Source organism: Peromyscus leucopus, chromosome 7 (genome assembly GCF_004664715.2).
Source record: "Peromyscus leucopus breed LL Stock chromosome 7, UCI_PerLeu_2.1, whole genome shotgun sequence".
Taxonomy (NCBI): Eukaryota; Metazoa; Chordata; class Mammalia; order Rodentia; family Cricetidae; genus Peromyscus; species Peromyscus leucopus.
Genome location: NC_051069.1, coordinates 18,904,826 through 18,918,239, shown reverse-complemented (window position 1 = coordinate 18,918,239; position 13,414 = coordinate 18,904,826). Strand labels below are relative to the sequence as shown.

Below are 13,414 nucleotides of genomic sequence, written 5' to 3'. Positions count from 1 at the left end.
AGGGTAAAGAAACAGGCTGTTCATCTACGGGCAGAGAGGAAGCAAAGAGAAAGGAAAGGCAGAAGAAGAGAAACCTGAGGATGCAGCCTTAATGATTTATTTCATCTACCAGGGCCCTACCGCCTAACATGTCCAGAGCCTCCAAAAACAGTGCTCCCGGCTCAGGACATCTAATACATGAGCCTGTAGGAGACATATTATTTTCAAACCACAATAGGCACTTTGTCCAGAATACATACCAGCAAACATGTTAAAAAGCCAGAGAACAAAGGTTCAAAAGGCAAAATATAAAATTTTATGTTGGTTTTTAAATAAACATTTAAACTGTAACCATTTAAATGTAAAGGCACAAAAAAAAGTAGAAATTATATTGCACCTGAGGACCTGGTTGGCTGATTCCCAAGCTCTGATGGCTCTCCATGAAAGGGGTCATGGAAAGTTCCTCTGTTTCTGAGATCTAGCATGTCTCACAATAACTTTATTCCATCTCCACACTTGATGGATGATTTAAATGGGTCAAAATTCATTTACCTCAAGCATACAAAGGACCATCCAGCTCCCAAGGTCATGTTTTAAAAAACTACTACAGTGCTACAGTCTTGTTTTTATTCTCTTGTAGGCTAAGATTGTGACTTCAGAACCAGTCTCCAGAACCAGCCACTGTACTTGGAGTTTCTACTCCTTCTCCTTTATTTCTACTGGAGGGCTTGTGGGGCTGTGTAGGAACCCAGGGTCAAGAAAATGGGAGGGCCAGAGATGCTGTAGGAGAAAAGGAGACAGTACATCTATAGTAATCTAAAGATTTGAGAGTCTGAGGCTGGAGGATCACAAGTTGAATGCCAGCCCAGTCTGGAAAACATAATGAAACCCTTTCTTAAAAAAGAAAAGCCCAGTGGCGCGCGCGCGCGGGGGAGGGGGGGGGCACGACGACGACGACGACGACACACACTGACCAGATGGTTCATCTGGTAACGACACTCACTGTCAAGCCCGATGACCTGAGTTCAATTCCTGGAACTCATGTAGTGGAAGGAGAGAACCACTTCTGCAAAGTTGTCCTCTGGCCTCCACATCTGTGCCATGGTATGTGCAAGCACTCCGATACCACTCACCCCCTTCCTAACCACAGGGTCAGACGCTCTCAGTCCTTGTCCAACCTTGCTCAGCCACTCTCACCAGATTATGACAATTAGACATATGGAGCTGTGTAATAAGAAAGGCAACTGAGGACAGAAGGAAGAAGCCAGTAACCCATGTTCCTCCATGGTCTCCGACTTAGTTGGTGCCTCCAGGCTCTCGCCTCCTGCCTTGGCACCCTCGATAATGAACTGTAACCTGTAAGCCAAATAAATACCTTCTTCCTCCGGGATGCTTTTGGTCCATGTTTTATCACAGCAACAGAAAGCAAAGTAGGACACGCGTTGCTAACTCAGACCCTAGAATAATACAAGCCTTTGGGTAAAACACACAACTACATATAGTTTTAGGGAAGAATATTGGAGTCAGAGGACCTAGCCTACAATCCCAATTCTCGGCCTGCCTGGCTTGCAACCAGATCAGGTCTGGTGTTTTACTGTTGTGTTTACATGCATGGGTAAACACTAAAGAACAGGGACCCTTGTTCTCATATAAACACACTTCCCAAATAAATCTGTCTTTCAGCTCTCCAGGATTGCCTTGGGATAACTATTTTCTTGGGGGAAGCATATCTATTCTTCAGGTCCTGTAGAATATTCCTCTTTGCTCTATTCTCACACGATCTAGTGTGAGTTTACATTCCTATGACCCCCGGAAGAAAAATGTTCCTAAAAAGTAGCAACTAAACTATAGTGCTAGACACCCAAAGCTAGGTTATAAGCTCCTTTTCTTGATAAATAACCCAGTTCTAGGCATTCTGTTACAGCAACAGAAAGCAGACCACTGGGACAGCCTTCACCAGTCCATTCTGTAGCCCGTGTGGGTTGATCCTTCCCCATGTGCCCATGTGTTATGACTAATGCAGAGTACGTCTATAATGTACAGCGGGGCTTGTGGAGAAACAATGTCTTAACTAATAGAGGAGGCCCAGTTGTCAGGGTTCTGGGTACTGAGGGAACTGAGCAGGATGTGCAAAGCAACCTAGTGACACCTGCCAATCTGACACACGGTCCTGGACTTAGGGCCAACCTGACACACGGTCCTGGACTTAGGGCTAATCTGACACATGGTCCTGGACTTGGTCTGGCCTCATCTCACCCACAGGCTGCACAATTTTGAGACAGTTACTTACACTCTGTACCTCTATTTCCTTGCCTAGAAAATCAGGCTGTTCCTAGTATTCAACCCAGAAGGAGGGCTAGTTTAAGAATGAATGCCACAGGAATAAGTAACCACATCCCTAAGACATTATAAGGACTTATGTAAAATTTAAAAATTAAGTACCATTCTAGGGCTGGACTTGGGGTGGCCAAAACCATCCTCCTGTCTGCCTCTTGTTGTACCACTTCAGGTCCACGCTTCTCTCCCCACAGCATCCCTTATGCCAGCCTTTGCTCGCTACCTTTCTCCTTTGTATCCCACAGAAACCAAGGAAGCAGGATGCAAAGACAGCTGCAGAAACAGCACCTTCCCCCCGTCCCCAGTTCGATTCCCTATTTTACAGCCTTCCCGATAAGCTGCAGGCCCCACAATGGGGACAGGGAACACACATGTGTGCTCACCAGTCACAGCACTTCCTGTCTCACAGGAACAGTGGCTGCCTCTACCACACGAGAAATAAGCTGGAGGTCTCCCCCCAAAGCTGTGTGCCATGACTAATTTTCTTCCATCTCGGTCTAGTGCAGTTCACAGGACGCATGTTTTACTTCTGAAATAGAATCTAGCAGCCAGCGGCAGCCTCTGTGGTTTCTCTAGTTTAGGCAATATTGGACACCAAGAAGTGCCTCCTTTTCTTCCCAGACAACTGAATGAGAAAATCCTGGTTTCTATTAGGGTGTGTCCAGCTCTCTCTGTGCTGCCAAGCCTTCCATTTTTATAGTCGGTACGTGGGGAGATTTTCCATGAACAGCCTCAAATTTATTCCCAAGCAATGATGTCTAAGAAACTCAGTAAGCATTTAACCAAAAAGAACATTTCTGATGGAAAACAAAAGTAGCATATTTTTATGCCTCAACAGAGATGGGAGTGGAAGGGTGTGCATTCATCTTCTATGGCTTTTGTCCTGGGAGGGGTTGTTAAATGAAGTTTTATTCTTTAAATTCTCTCCTTTTTCGTTCCTTCTCTACCTCCCCATCTTCCCTTTCCTCTCTATGGTGTTGGGAATCAAACCCAAGCACTTATTCATGCTAGGCAAGCACTCTACCACCGAGATACACCCTCAGCCCTATTTTTTCTCTGCAGACTTACGTAGACTACACCCCAAACACGCACCTACACAGACATTTTATATAAATTAGAGGCCAAGTAACTGGAAAACTAAACACAATTATTTATAGAGTGTCTTTCTAGAGATTTAAGCGTGGATTAAAGTAGAAGCTAGTGGTAACTGTGGAGGAGAATGAACCCATTAGAGAAAGTGCTAACGGAGAGCGCGACAAGGATGTCATCTGGCTGGCAAATGAAAACACAGCTACCATAGTTCCTTAAAGCGAAAACTAACGCAGGAAACGGTTTCATATGTACATATTCATACACACTATTTCAGAAACTTCCCCTGAGAACAAATCCTCCACCACATCCTGCTGGGACTGCCCACTTTCACAGATTCAGTTTGGGGTAAGTCCTTCCTCCACCTGGCATGCTGCAAACAGCTTCTCTCTCCCTTCCCCTCACCCCTTCTTCTACAGATATGGATCCCAAAAGAAATTCAAAACCCAAATCAAACCAAACCAGCCCTCCCCCTGCCAGCTTCTGTGGTCTGCTTCCTGGAGAAACAACCCACTACCCACGCACACATACATGACTCCATCCACCCAGCCATCTAGCAACCTGCCACTGGGTTTAGGGCACATACGTGGTCTGGGGCTGGGTGATACAGATGAAAAGGAACCAGTTCTCACCCCTAGGGAGCTCTGGAATAGAACAGCCTCGTATAGGAACAATCATAAAATACTGACTTTTGTGGCCAGTGCTAAGGAAGACTACAAAAGAGACAGCCAGGGATGTAATCCCTGGCAAGAGCGATCTAGAATCTTCACATACTATAGCCACCAGGATCTCTAACATGCTTTCCCCATGCAATGTCCAACCCTGAGCGACAGAACAGACTCTCTTCACAATTCCTCATCATTTCTAACAGAGTCCAAGACAGTGCAGAAATAGCCCCACACTGTAAACAAAGCCTAAGACAACACAGTCAACAGTACTACTGTATAAGGCAGGCTTCTGCCACTGGCCCGGCCTTCAGTGTGAAGCTCCCGGGAAGACCCTCCAGATGCTCAGATGTCTATTAAAACTTCATCCACAGAAACTGAGGATATGCAGAAACACAAGACAAGTTCCTGACCATCAAAGAGCTACAGCTCATTGTGTGGGCAGGACAGAAACCAGTTCAGGCTTCAAAAACAGGAACAAGAAAAGGAACTTGACAAACAGCCAAATGGTGCAGCATGCCTAGGCCATCCCTGCCATCAGCGGGCCGGTTCACTCATCATTAATCTGTCAGCAAAGTAGTTAACAGCCTCCACCATTAACCCAACACTGGGAACCAGCAGACCCCCTAACACTCACAAACAAATGCACCTACAGAGTTTCCTTTAGATCCAAAGAAAAGATCCTTCAAACAAAACATAAGTGCCTGAAGGAACATGGCTCTGGAGAACACTGGCGGGGTCCAGAGTCAGTCCCCAGCATTTCTCTGCCTCAACCCGCCCGCTCTCAGGCCAGCCCAGCACCGCCTCCCTTCCGGCTCCTTCACTGCTCTGCTGCCATCTGTAACTACCTTCTGCTGCTGCCCCTCAGGGCCATTTGCAGCCTCCTCTGTGTCCTGCATCCCCGCCACCGCCCTCTCCAGTGCTGGGTTCATCCTCTAAAAGCAGAGTCTCAGTGATCCCTGCATTTCTTCATCTCCGCAAGAAGTGATGTCTGGAGACGGCTTTCTGTTGGCCATGCCTCTGTCCAACAATCATGGGACACCCCTTCCCAAGTTTTCAAGACTTTCTAGTTAGCATGCCCTAGACTGGCTTTGTTTTATTTCCTGAGAACTCCCAGGATTCCAGCTGCCTCCCTGTTGACCTGTTCCTCTACTCAAACTAGGTTGCTCCTGGAGTGTCTGTCTCCTCCTGACAATTTACTGCATCTACCTATTGCTCATTACATGGACCGAGCTGAGGAGCCAGCGAAACGGGAAAGGCACTTGGGGCCTGCCATTTTCCCAGTTCATTTTTTTCTAGAAGCAACCATTCCCCACACAGACTCCATCACATGGAAATGATTTTCTGCAGCACCTCCTCAGGAACAATCAGCCTGACTCTCCTGGACCAGGGAGTCGGGGCTTCAAGAAGCCCTTTGCCTTTAGCTGAGTAGACAAACTCTCTGGGTTTTCCAAGCCAGAAAGGAAAAGACTGATATCCCTAATGCTACTCCCCTGCTGCTTCTAGGAACGACTCTTGTTCCCTTTAGAATTAATACATCAAACCTAGGATTTCTGAGCGATGGGTGATAGATTTGCCCACCGGAAGACTGCCAAGTTGAGTCTCGGGAGCAAATTCAGTGTTCCATAATCTCTGTTGCTTTCCTAATCACAGAAGGAACCACAAAATGACAGAAAAGCAGGAGGGATGCAGACAGCAGGCTGACATAGAAACATCACCCTGTGCCTCCTGGAGGGGGGTTTCTACAAATATCACCCTCACACCTCTTCTCCCCAACCCTCCCGAGCCCAGGGTGTCTGTTACTCAATGAGTCTATGCCGAATAAAATGGGAGGAGCTTTCGAAGAGTCTCTCTTAAAGCTGTAAAAGGCAAGAAGTCTACAGAAACTGCCTTGCTCCTTGCTGAGAGGTGACCACCACAGTCAAGTTCAAGAGGGACCTGAATACCTCCTGCATCTCCTGCCACCTGAGCAGTGGTGAGCTAATCAGTGGAATCATGACAATTATATTGAATATATATATTGAATACACACACAGAGACATATATAAATATGTATAATTATATATATACATACCTTGCAATTTTTCCTCTACAAGGCACTAGGATCAATTATTTAATGGGGTCCTTAGAGATAACCCAGTTAGGTAAAGTGACAGCTGCCATTTACTGAAATGGCCAAGAACACTTTCCAGGTGTTATTTGCTAAGGTGGGAAGAGAAGTAACTCTCCCCGAGGGTGACACGAAGGTCTTTCTCATTCTGGAGTTAATTTTCTTGACCTTATCAAGGACATCTTACGTGCAGAGTGGCAGTCCTTAGAGCTCAACTTCCTACAAAGCAGGCATGTGTGTGTGCACAGGAGCTCACTCTGCCGTCTTCCCCAGTCACAGGCTCCCACCTGGAGGAGATCCACGTTCTCCTTACGTCGAGGGTCAGCCTCCATGGCTGAGTGTCTGCCACTGAAGTTGTTCCTGACTCTGCAAAAACACTGTCCCTTTGACAGGATGCAAGCAAAGCGAGATGGAGAAACAACACTAATTCTGGAGCTCTGTCACAAAGGGGAACACTTTCAGACTGAAAATAATGAGTGAGACTAAATGCCATTTAGCATAATGGCTCATGACATTAAAATAAATGTTCAAGTCGTGAGATTCGAGCACACAAGGAAAGAAGTGACTGCAGGAAACGGTAAGGTGCAAACAAATGGCGACAGCTTGTGGGAGCTGGCTGTCCTGCTGTTCAAAGCGCATCTGACCCGAGTGATGATGATGCGCGCTGCTACCGTGCAGTGGCCTTCTCCCACAGACTGTCAGTCACTCGGACAGAGCTCAGAACTGCAGCAGATCGGGGTGGTGGGGCATACCAGCATGGACATGTACGCTTTCTCTCCCTTTTCCGTTGACTACCAAGAGCCCTGGAGTCTCCCCTGCCCCCTCCTCCTTTTTAGGAATTTCCCTGCCACCCCCCGTCCCCTATCTTCCACCCACAGAATAAGTTGGTGGACTGTGGCAAAGTTACGGAGATTGCTGAATTGCCCGTGACAACACGTCTGGCGTCCATCTCCTCCAAGCTCTGGAAATATACTTAGATACTCACAGATACCTATTAAATACTCCTATTGGATTACATGATTAGAGAAGATCCAAAAGCCACCTGTGAAGCAAAATCTTGGAGCCTTAAAGTCACAGAAACACACATGCACGCAAAAGGATGGCGTGTAGGAACGACATCCACACATACTACACCGAGCAGGAGCCCCTCACACAGCTACTGGAATCCTCACGCACCTCCCTTTCTGCGTACCTTGCCCCCATGAAACCTACGCACTCTAAGTTGTGGACCATAGCCACCCTCTTAGGAGTAAGCACAGCTCAGAAAGGTAAGTTCCAAGGCCCATGGCGAGGACTCTGAACAAGCCCTTTAATAAACCTCGACCTCTGCAAAATGGAGATTAAAAAATTAAAAACAAACGAGAACACCCCCCCCCAGCCCCCAGCTAGAGGTCATCCTACCCTGATTCCTAAACATGTGTTTCCTACACCCACGCCTGATCTAACAGGCCTTCCACCAGTCGGTCCCCACTCTTGGCACTCCAACATGCCTTGGAAAGTGTGAAGATTGTGCATAGGTTTGTGCGAGGAGGCTCCCCAGCATGCAGTCACAGTCTGTGGGGCAAGCAAACTTTCAGGGCTGTGCTAGGTGCACAGAACTATGCTTGCAGATAGAAAGTGAGAGATCCGGAGCCTGGACCCCGGGTGAGGGCCGGGAGGGGCGGAGCTGGCTGGTGGAGGTAGGCTAAGCCTGGTGGAAAATAGACCCACGGTCGTGGGCAGCTTCCTCCTGTTGCTCAGTACTGGGGAAAGGCGGAGGAGGACATTCATTTCTTTCCTAATAAGCAGCCACCTATCCTATCGCTTCCACAACTATTGATTACGAATAGCCCGTGGCGTCTCTTAAAGGGGAAGGCCAGCTCTGCGTGTCACGGACCCCTCGTCCAGGGCCCTCCTCCGCCAGCCACGCCGCCCGCCGCAGGGATGGGCTAATACTTCTGCACCGACTTGCCCAGCAGTCTCAAGAACCGCAGACACAAGCCGAGCCAAGAGTCCTGAGTTCTACCCACGGGTCTTCTCTTCCCACCGACTCTGAAGCATGCATGACCTCACAGCCCCCAGGATGGAGGACCCGGCAACACGCGGAAAGTTACTTCAAAAGGGTTGCGCCGGTTTCCGCAGAAAACTACTCCGATTTCTCGAGCCCTCCCCCACCCCACCCGGCAGTGCGCTTCAAGGCCGCCGCTGAAGACCCCGCCACAGTGCGATCCATGGGCAAATGTCCCTCCCGTCCCTCCGACGCACCTAAGTGCAGTGGGGTAGGAGGATGCCCCAAAGCCAGTTCCCAGTTTCGGTCTGGAAGAGCTCAGGCTGCGAGGGGGACCGGCCTCCTGCCCCGCAGTTCCGAGAAATACTCTCTCTATTTCCTACGCTGGCCTCCCCTCCTCTCCAACCCCAGCCCTCCCGGCAGGGTTGCCCCTCGCTACCTGCAGCAGTCACAGGCTCGCCCTCGCTCTGCTCTCCAGAGTCTGAATCCATACTGTGGGCTTCCGCCCGCCCGCGCATCCACCACCGCCCGCCTGCGGGGCGCTGGGGCCGGCGTCCCGGCTCCGGTGGCCGCGCAGCACACTCGGTATGGGCTGCAAAGAGTCTGGAGCCGGGACGGTGCCGAGTGGGCAGTGTGTGGCCAGACACTAGGGCCAGGGGGCGGCTCCGCAGAGGCCAAGCCTGCTCCTGTGGCCCGCCCGCCGCCCGCCCGTGCTTGCACGCGAGGGTAGTGGGGCGGGGGGGGGGAGCAGGAGGGGGACGGGAATGGGTAGGACGTGAGGGAGGGGGAGGAGGAGTGTCCAGTGCCCCACGGCTCCTGGCTGGGATTAAGTAGCCTGGGTTCTTCTACACTCAGAGCCCTGGAATGGGAGCTTGGCGAGGTGGTGCGGGTCCTGGAAGTCAGAAGTCCCTCTCTTTGGGTGTGGCAAAGTTTGCAAGATTCTTCAGTGAAAAATCACTTCTGATCATTAAAAAAGGAGTTATTGTTAGGGTTTAGGGTTGTGAGGCTGCACGCGTTTTAGTGCAACTTCACCCCTTAGACACTTGAGTGAAATCTCCGTGTGTCTGTTTTCCTCGCGTGGAAAAGTGGGCGAATGGTCTTGCAGGAATATTTTGGGATATATAATGCCGGTTCGCTGGTAAGGAAGCAAGCAGCGGGCCTTACGCCTAGAGAGGGAGTAAACAACTAGTCAGGTAGAGATAACTCCTGCAGTTCCCAGTTCTTGCTCTTCTCCGCGTGGGCGTGGCCTGTCGAGCTGGGTGAGGGCCCAGCCTGAGTTGGCCTGGAAGGCTGGACCCACCCTGCCAATCATGCTCCAGTGCCAATTTTTGCCTCCAGCTCAAGAGGCATGAATTGATTTTTAAAAATTTTTTTTTTCTGGGGGTAAGAACGCTTGGTGTTCAAACTTGGGGAACTGAATTAAAACGCCCTGCGTGGCCTCCTGTGTGTAACCCCAAGAAGAGCAGCCACAGGAGGATGGGACTCGCTGGCTGTCAGCCTAGCTCTAGGTTCAATTAGAGATCCTATCTGAAGGGAGTGAGGAGAAAGAGAATGATGGACACCTGGTGTCCTCCTCTGGCCTGGGAGCTGAGGAAGAACCTTTTCTTGCTGATGGGATTAAATGCAAAGTACTAAACTTTTTCAACATCTCCTTTCATTTTCTTTTTTTTTAAAAGTTAATTTATTATCTAATCAAGAGATCAAGCCATGGAGGGAGGAGAAGCACTGAGCAGGAAAGCCGTTGTTAATTTCTGAGCACGTGCGGGCTTTCATTGTATCCCTTTATTATAGGCTTGAAAATTCACATAACCTCAAGCCTGTTTTTCTTGAGTCTAAACTGCCTACAGCGATTGCCAACTATTGACCGGAGAGAAAAGAAACCAGGAAGAGAACACCCACTTAGAGGTGCGGGTTCCCAGTGTGTCCTCCAAGCACTCATTTCTTCCGAACTAAGACCCAGGGATGAATTTAGGTCGAACCATTTGAAATTGCATTTTGGAGATGGGAAACACAGTTGGAATTTGGCTCTTGTATGGATTCAACCTATAGTCAAGCCCACTTTACAAATGCAGAATCTGTGTCTCAGCTCCAGTAAGAACAGGAGAGAGGAATCTAATCAAGGCTGTGTGGAGTGGACAGCTGCTACTTTCTGTCGTGGTCCAGTGGTACAGGCGAGCTTTGGCTTCTCGTCTAGCTGGGAACTAGCTCATTTAGGGAGAGGTAGACCTCACAGAACATCATTACAGCTCTACTTTATGTTCTAGGGGAAAGTTTTCTGGAAGACTAGACTCATTAGCCTCAGTGATGAAAGTTGGATTTGATGAAATGCTGGGGGGAAAAAAAAAGCCCCTATATAAGAAGTATACTCTTGGGCAAATGCCCCAGCCTCCCTCAGTCTCCTGTATCGGCATCTTCTTCACAGTCCCCTGTGAAGGGGTAAAAGTGGTGGGTGTGGAAGCAACTGCCCAATGCTGGAACAGTGTTAATGCTTCCTAAGGGGAAGAACATAAATTCTTTGGTCTGATGGGTCTCATGTAGAAAAAAGTATAAACAAAACCCTATTTTAAAATGAAAATCAAAAGGGAATGGAAAATTGAGTCCAAGTGAATGCTCAGAAAAGAAACGGCTGCGTCATTTTTAAAAGTTTGCTCTGCCAGATCTGACAGCTCACACCCATAATCCCAGCACTGGGAGGCTGAGACAGGACTGCTGGCCACAAGTTCAAGGCCAACCTGGGCTGCATAGTGAGTTACAGGTCAGACTGTCCTGAAGGGTGAGACCCTGCCTCAAAAAAAAAATGAGTAAAGAATTTTTACACGTTTGCTCTAGCCACTTCACAGAAGAAAAGTGTAATGATGACTTAACACAGCAGAGAGCATTAGGCTGAAGGCATTTGGAATGGGGAGCCTGTGGCTTAGGGGTAGACTGCTTGCTGAGCATGTCTCAGATTCTGAGTTCAGTCCCCAGCACCACAGATTTCTCTCTGTCTCTGTCTCTGTCTGCCTGTCTCTCTCTCACATACACACACAGCATCTCTAAAGGCCAAGTCTAAATTCAACAACAGGAATACAAGTTCTTCTCTGTGCCGTATACTTTGTTTCCTTATACTTGGTAGGTCTGTTTTTGTTTTTATTTATTTGTTTGGATATGTTTCGTGAACAGGTGCCCTATGAGAGTTATGTGGATACAATCGATGTCTAAGAGCAAAATTTTAACTGGAACTTTCTCGTGCTGAGAGCAGCAGAAAAGTCCCGGGGACACGTATTCCCGACACTTATCTGCCCGCTGGTCACCAGACTTCCTCAGAATACCAGCTTATATGAACTCAGAGATAAGTGCTTGTGGGTGCAGAGAAGGAAGAGCTATCAGAGTACCCTGAAAAGTGCAGGAGGTAAATCTTTACATAGTAATCCCTATTCAGTTAGCCATTCCCAGCCCCCTATTTCTGTGGAATGAGACAGATGTAGAATGAAATATTGTATGTAATTAAACAACGGAAGCTAGAGATCCAGACTAAATAATGTCTTCACTCTAGTCTCCTATGATGTGCAGTGTGTTGTCGTGGGACAGACAAAGGGAACTGATTGCTGGCATTCTGGTGAAAAGAGAAATGTTAATAGAACACACATTATCTGTGTCCCCAGATGGAAAAGCCATGCCAGAGAAACCCTTAAAATAATATCTCATGACCATCACCCCATGAAGACAGTGAAATCCAAGGTGCGATTTTTCTCTTTACAAACCCATCCTGGCTTTTTTTTTTTCCTTATCAAAAAGTAAAAGTCTTTGGGAACTGAAGGGGAACTAGATTTCAGTAGTGCCTTTGTGTATTTTTAGAAGAATGGCATCACTCTGCAGACTTGAATCTAGAGTCGGAGCATTACAAACCACCTCCCTCCGTGTTTCCACTTCATCTTTGGCTCCCGACAGCTCTTAAGACAGGGGAATGTCTAACTCCCATTGGCCATTTCTTAACATCGGCAAACAGAATTGTTCATTTTGTTTTTTTAATAGAAACTGCCTATCTGCGGGAAAATATCTATCTATCTGTAAGGTGTCAAGAAATAGAAAGTAAAGTAGATCCATTTCTGCTAAGGCAATAAATACTACTCCTTTAAGCTGAGCCAGGGCTGTGACTCATCGGCCTGTCTCCTCTTGTGGGATGGAAGGGAGTGTCTGCAAACCTCTTGACAGCAGAAGGGAGGGAGACTTCAAGGAAGGTGGTTCCTAACGCTCCGACTCCAGATTCAAGTGCGCTGTTCTCTGGGCTGAGGTGGCCTTGACCCAGAAGACGAGGACTTGTCCCAGACAGCCTCATTATTAAGAACTTTTCGCAAGGTAGGCAGAAGGCAGCTTCTGCTAGAACCATCATGACTCCACATAGGAGCTGCTGCTTGAAGGTAGCTTTGTGTTCATCTAACGGGACAAGGGGCTGGAAGACAGCCTTGTAAGAGGAGAGGGGCTTTTCACGGTTCTTCCTCTCCAGCAAAAATAGGCTTTTACAACTCCACCCCTTCTTTCAAATGCAGTGCACGGTGACTATAGAAACCAGGAAAATACAAATAAGGGAAAAGGAGGAAAATTTTAAACATCCTTAATAATTCCACTAGTTGTAGTCACTGCTAATGGACTGTGATGGTTGATCAAATGGACACACACAAGAAAACGGAGCCTCAGTTGGAGATTTGCCTCCATCGGATTGGCCTGTGGACATGTCTGTGGAGGATTTTCTTGATTGCTAATTGATGCAGGAAGAGCAAGCTTACTGTACCATCCCTAGGCAAGGGACAGGGGCTTGGGCTTGAGCCTGGGAGGCATCTAGTAAGCAGGGTTCCTCCATGGTTTCTGCTGCAAGCCCCTAGCCTACCGGAGTTCCTGCCGTGACCATGCGATGAAGTAGGCCTCTTTTCCTCTCAAGCTGCTTTTTGTCATGGTGCTTCTTACAGTGGCAGAAAGCAAACTGGAGTGTGTATCTTTTGAGAATTTCCCCCTGTTGTCTGGACAGCATTCCGATTTTGTAGGCTTGTTTGTTTGTTTTCTTTTCTTTTCTTTTCTTTTTTTTTTTAAAGCTGGCAGAAGACTGACGGGCGGGGTGGGGGGTGAGGCAAGAAAATGAGTATCAAGTGCTTTCTTCCCAGCCCTCTATCCCTGAACCTTGACTTTCTGATGGCAGCTGTGTCTCCTCTGTGACCCCCATCTTCTATCAGGTGATCCCGGCAGCTAGGTCACTGTCACAGCATCTCCTGT

The 13,414-nt window shown here is 48.1% G+C and overlaps 1 protein-coding gene across 1 annotated transcript in view; it reads right to left on the bottom strand.

Annotated features, from left to right (window-relative positions):
- Window positions 1–8,892, bottom strand: part of Tnfaip8l3 (TNF alpha induced protein 8 like 3) — a 32,784-nt gene extending 23,892 nt beyond the window's left edge. Inside the window, exon 1 of the mRNA XM_028864973.2 lies at window positions 8,607–8,892. Coding sequence (XP_028720806.1) covers window positions 8,607–8,685 — 79 coding nt within the window. The 5' untranslated portion in view covers window positions 8,686–8,892. The remainder of the gene's footprint in view (window positions 1–8,606) is intronic.
- Between the last annotated feature and the right edge of the window lie 4,522 nt (window positions 8,893–13,414).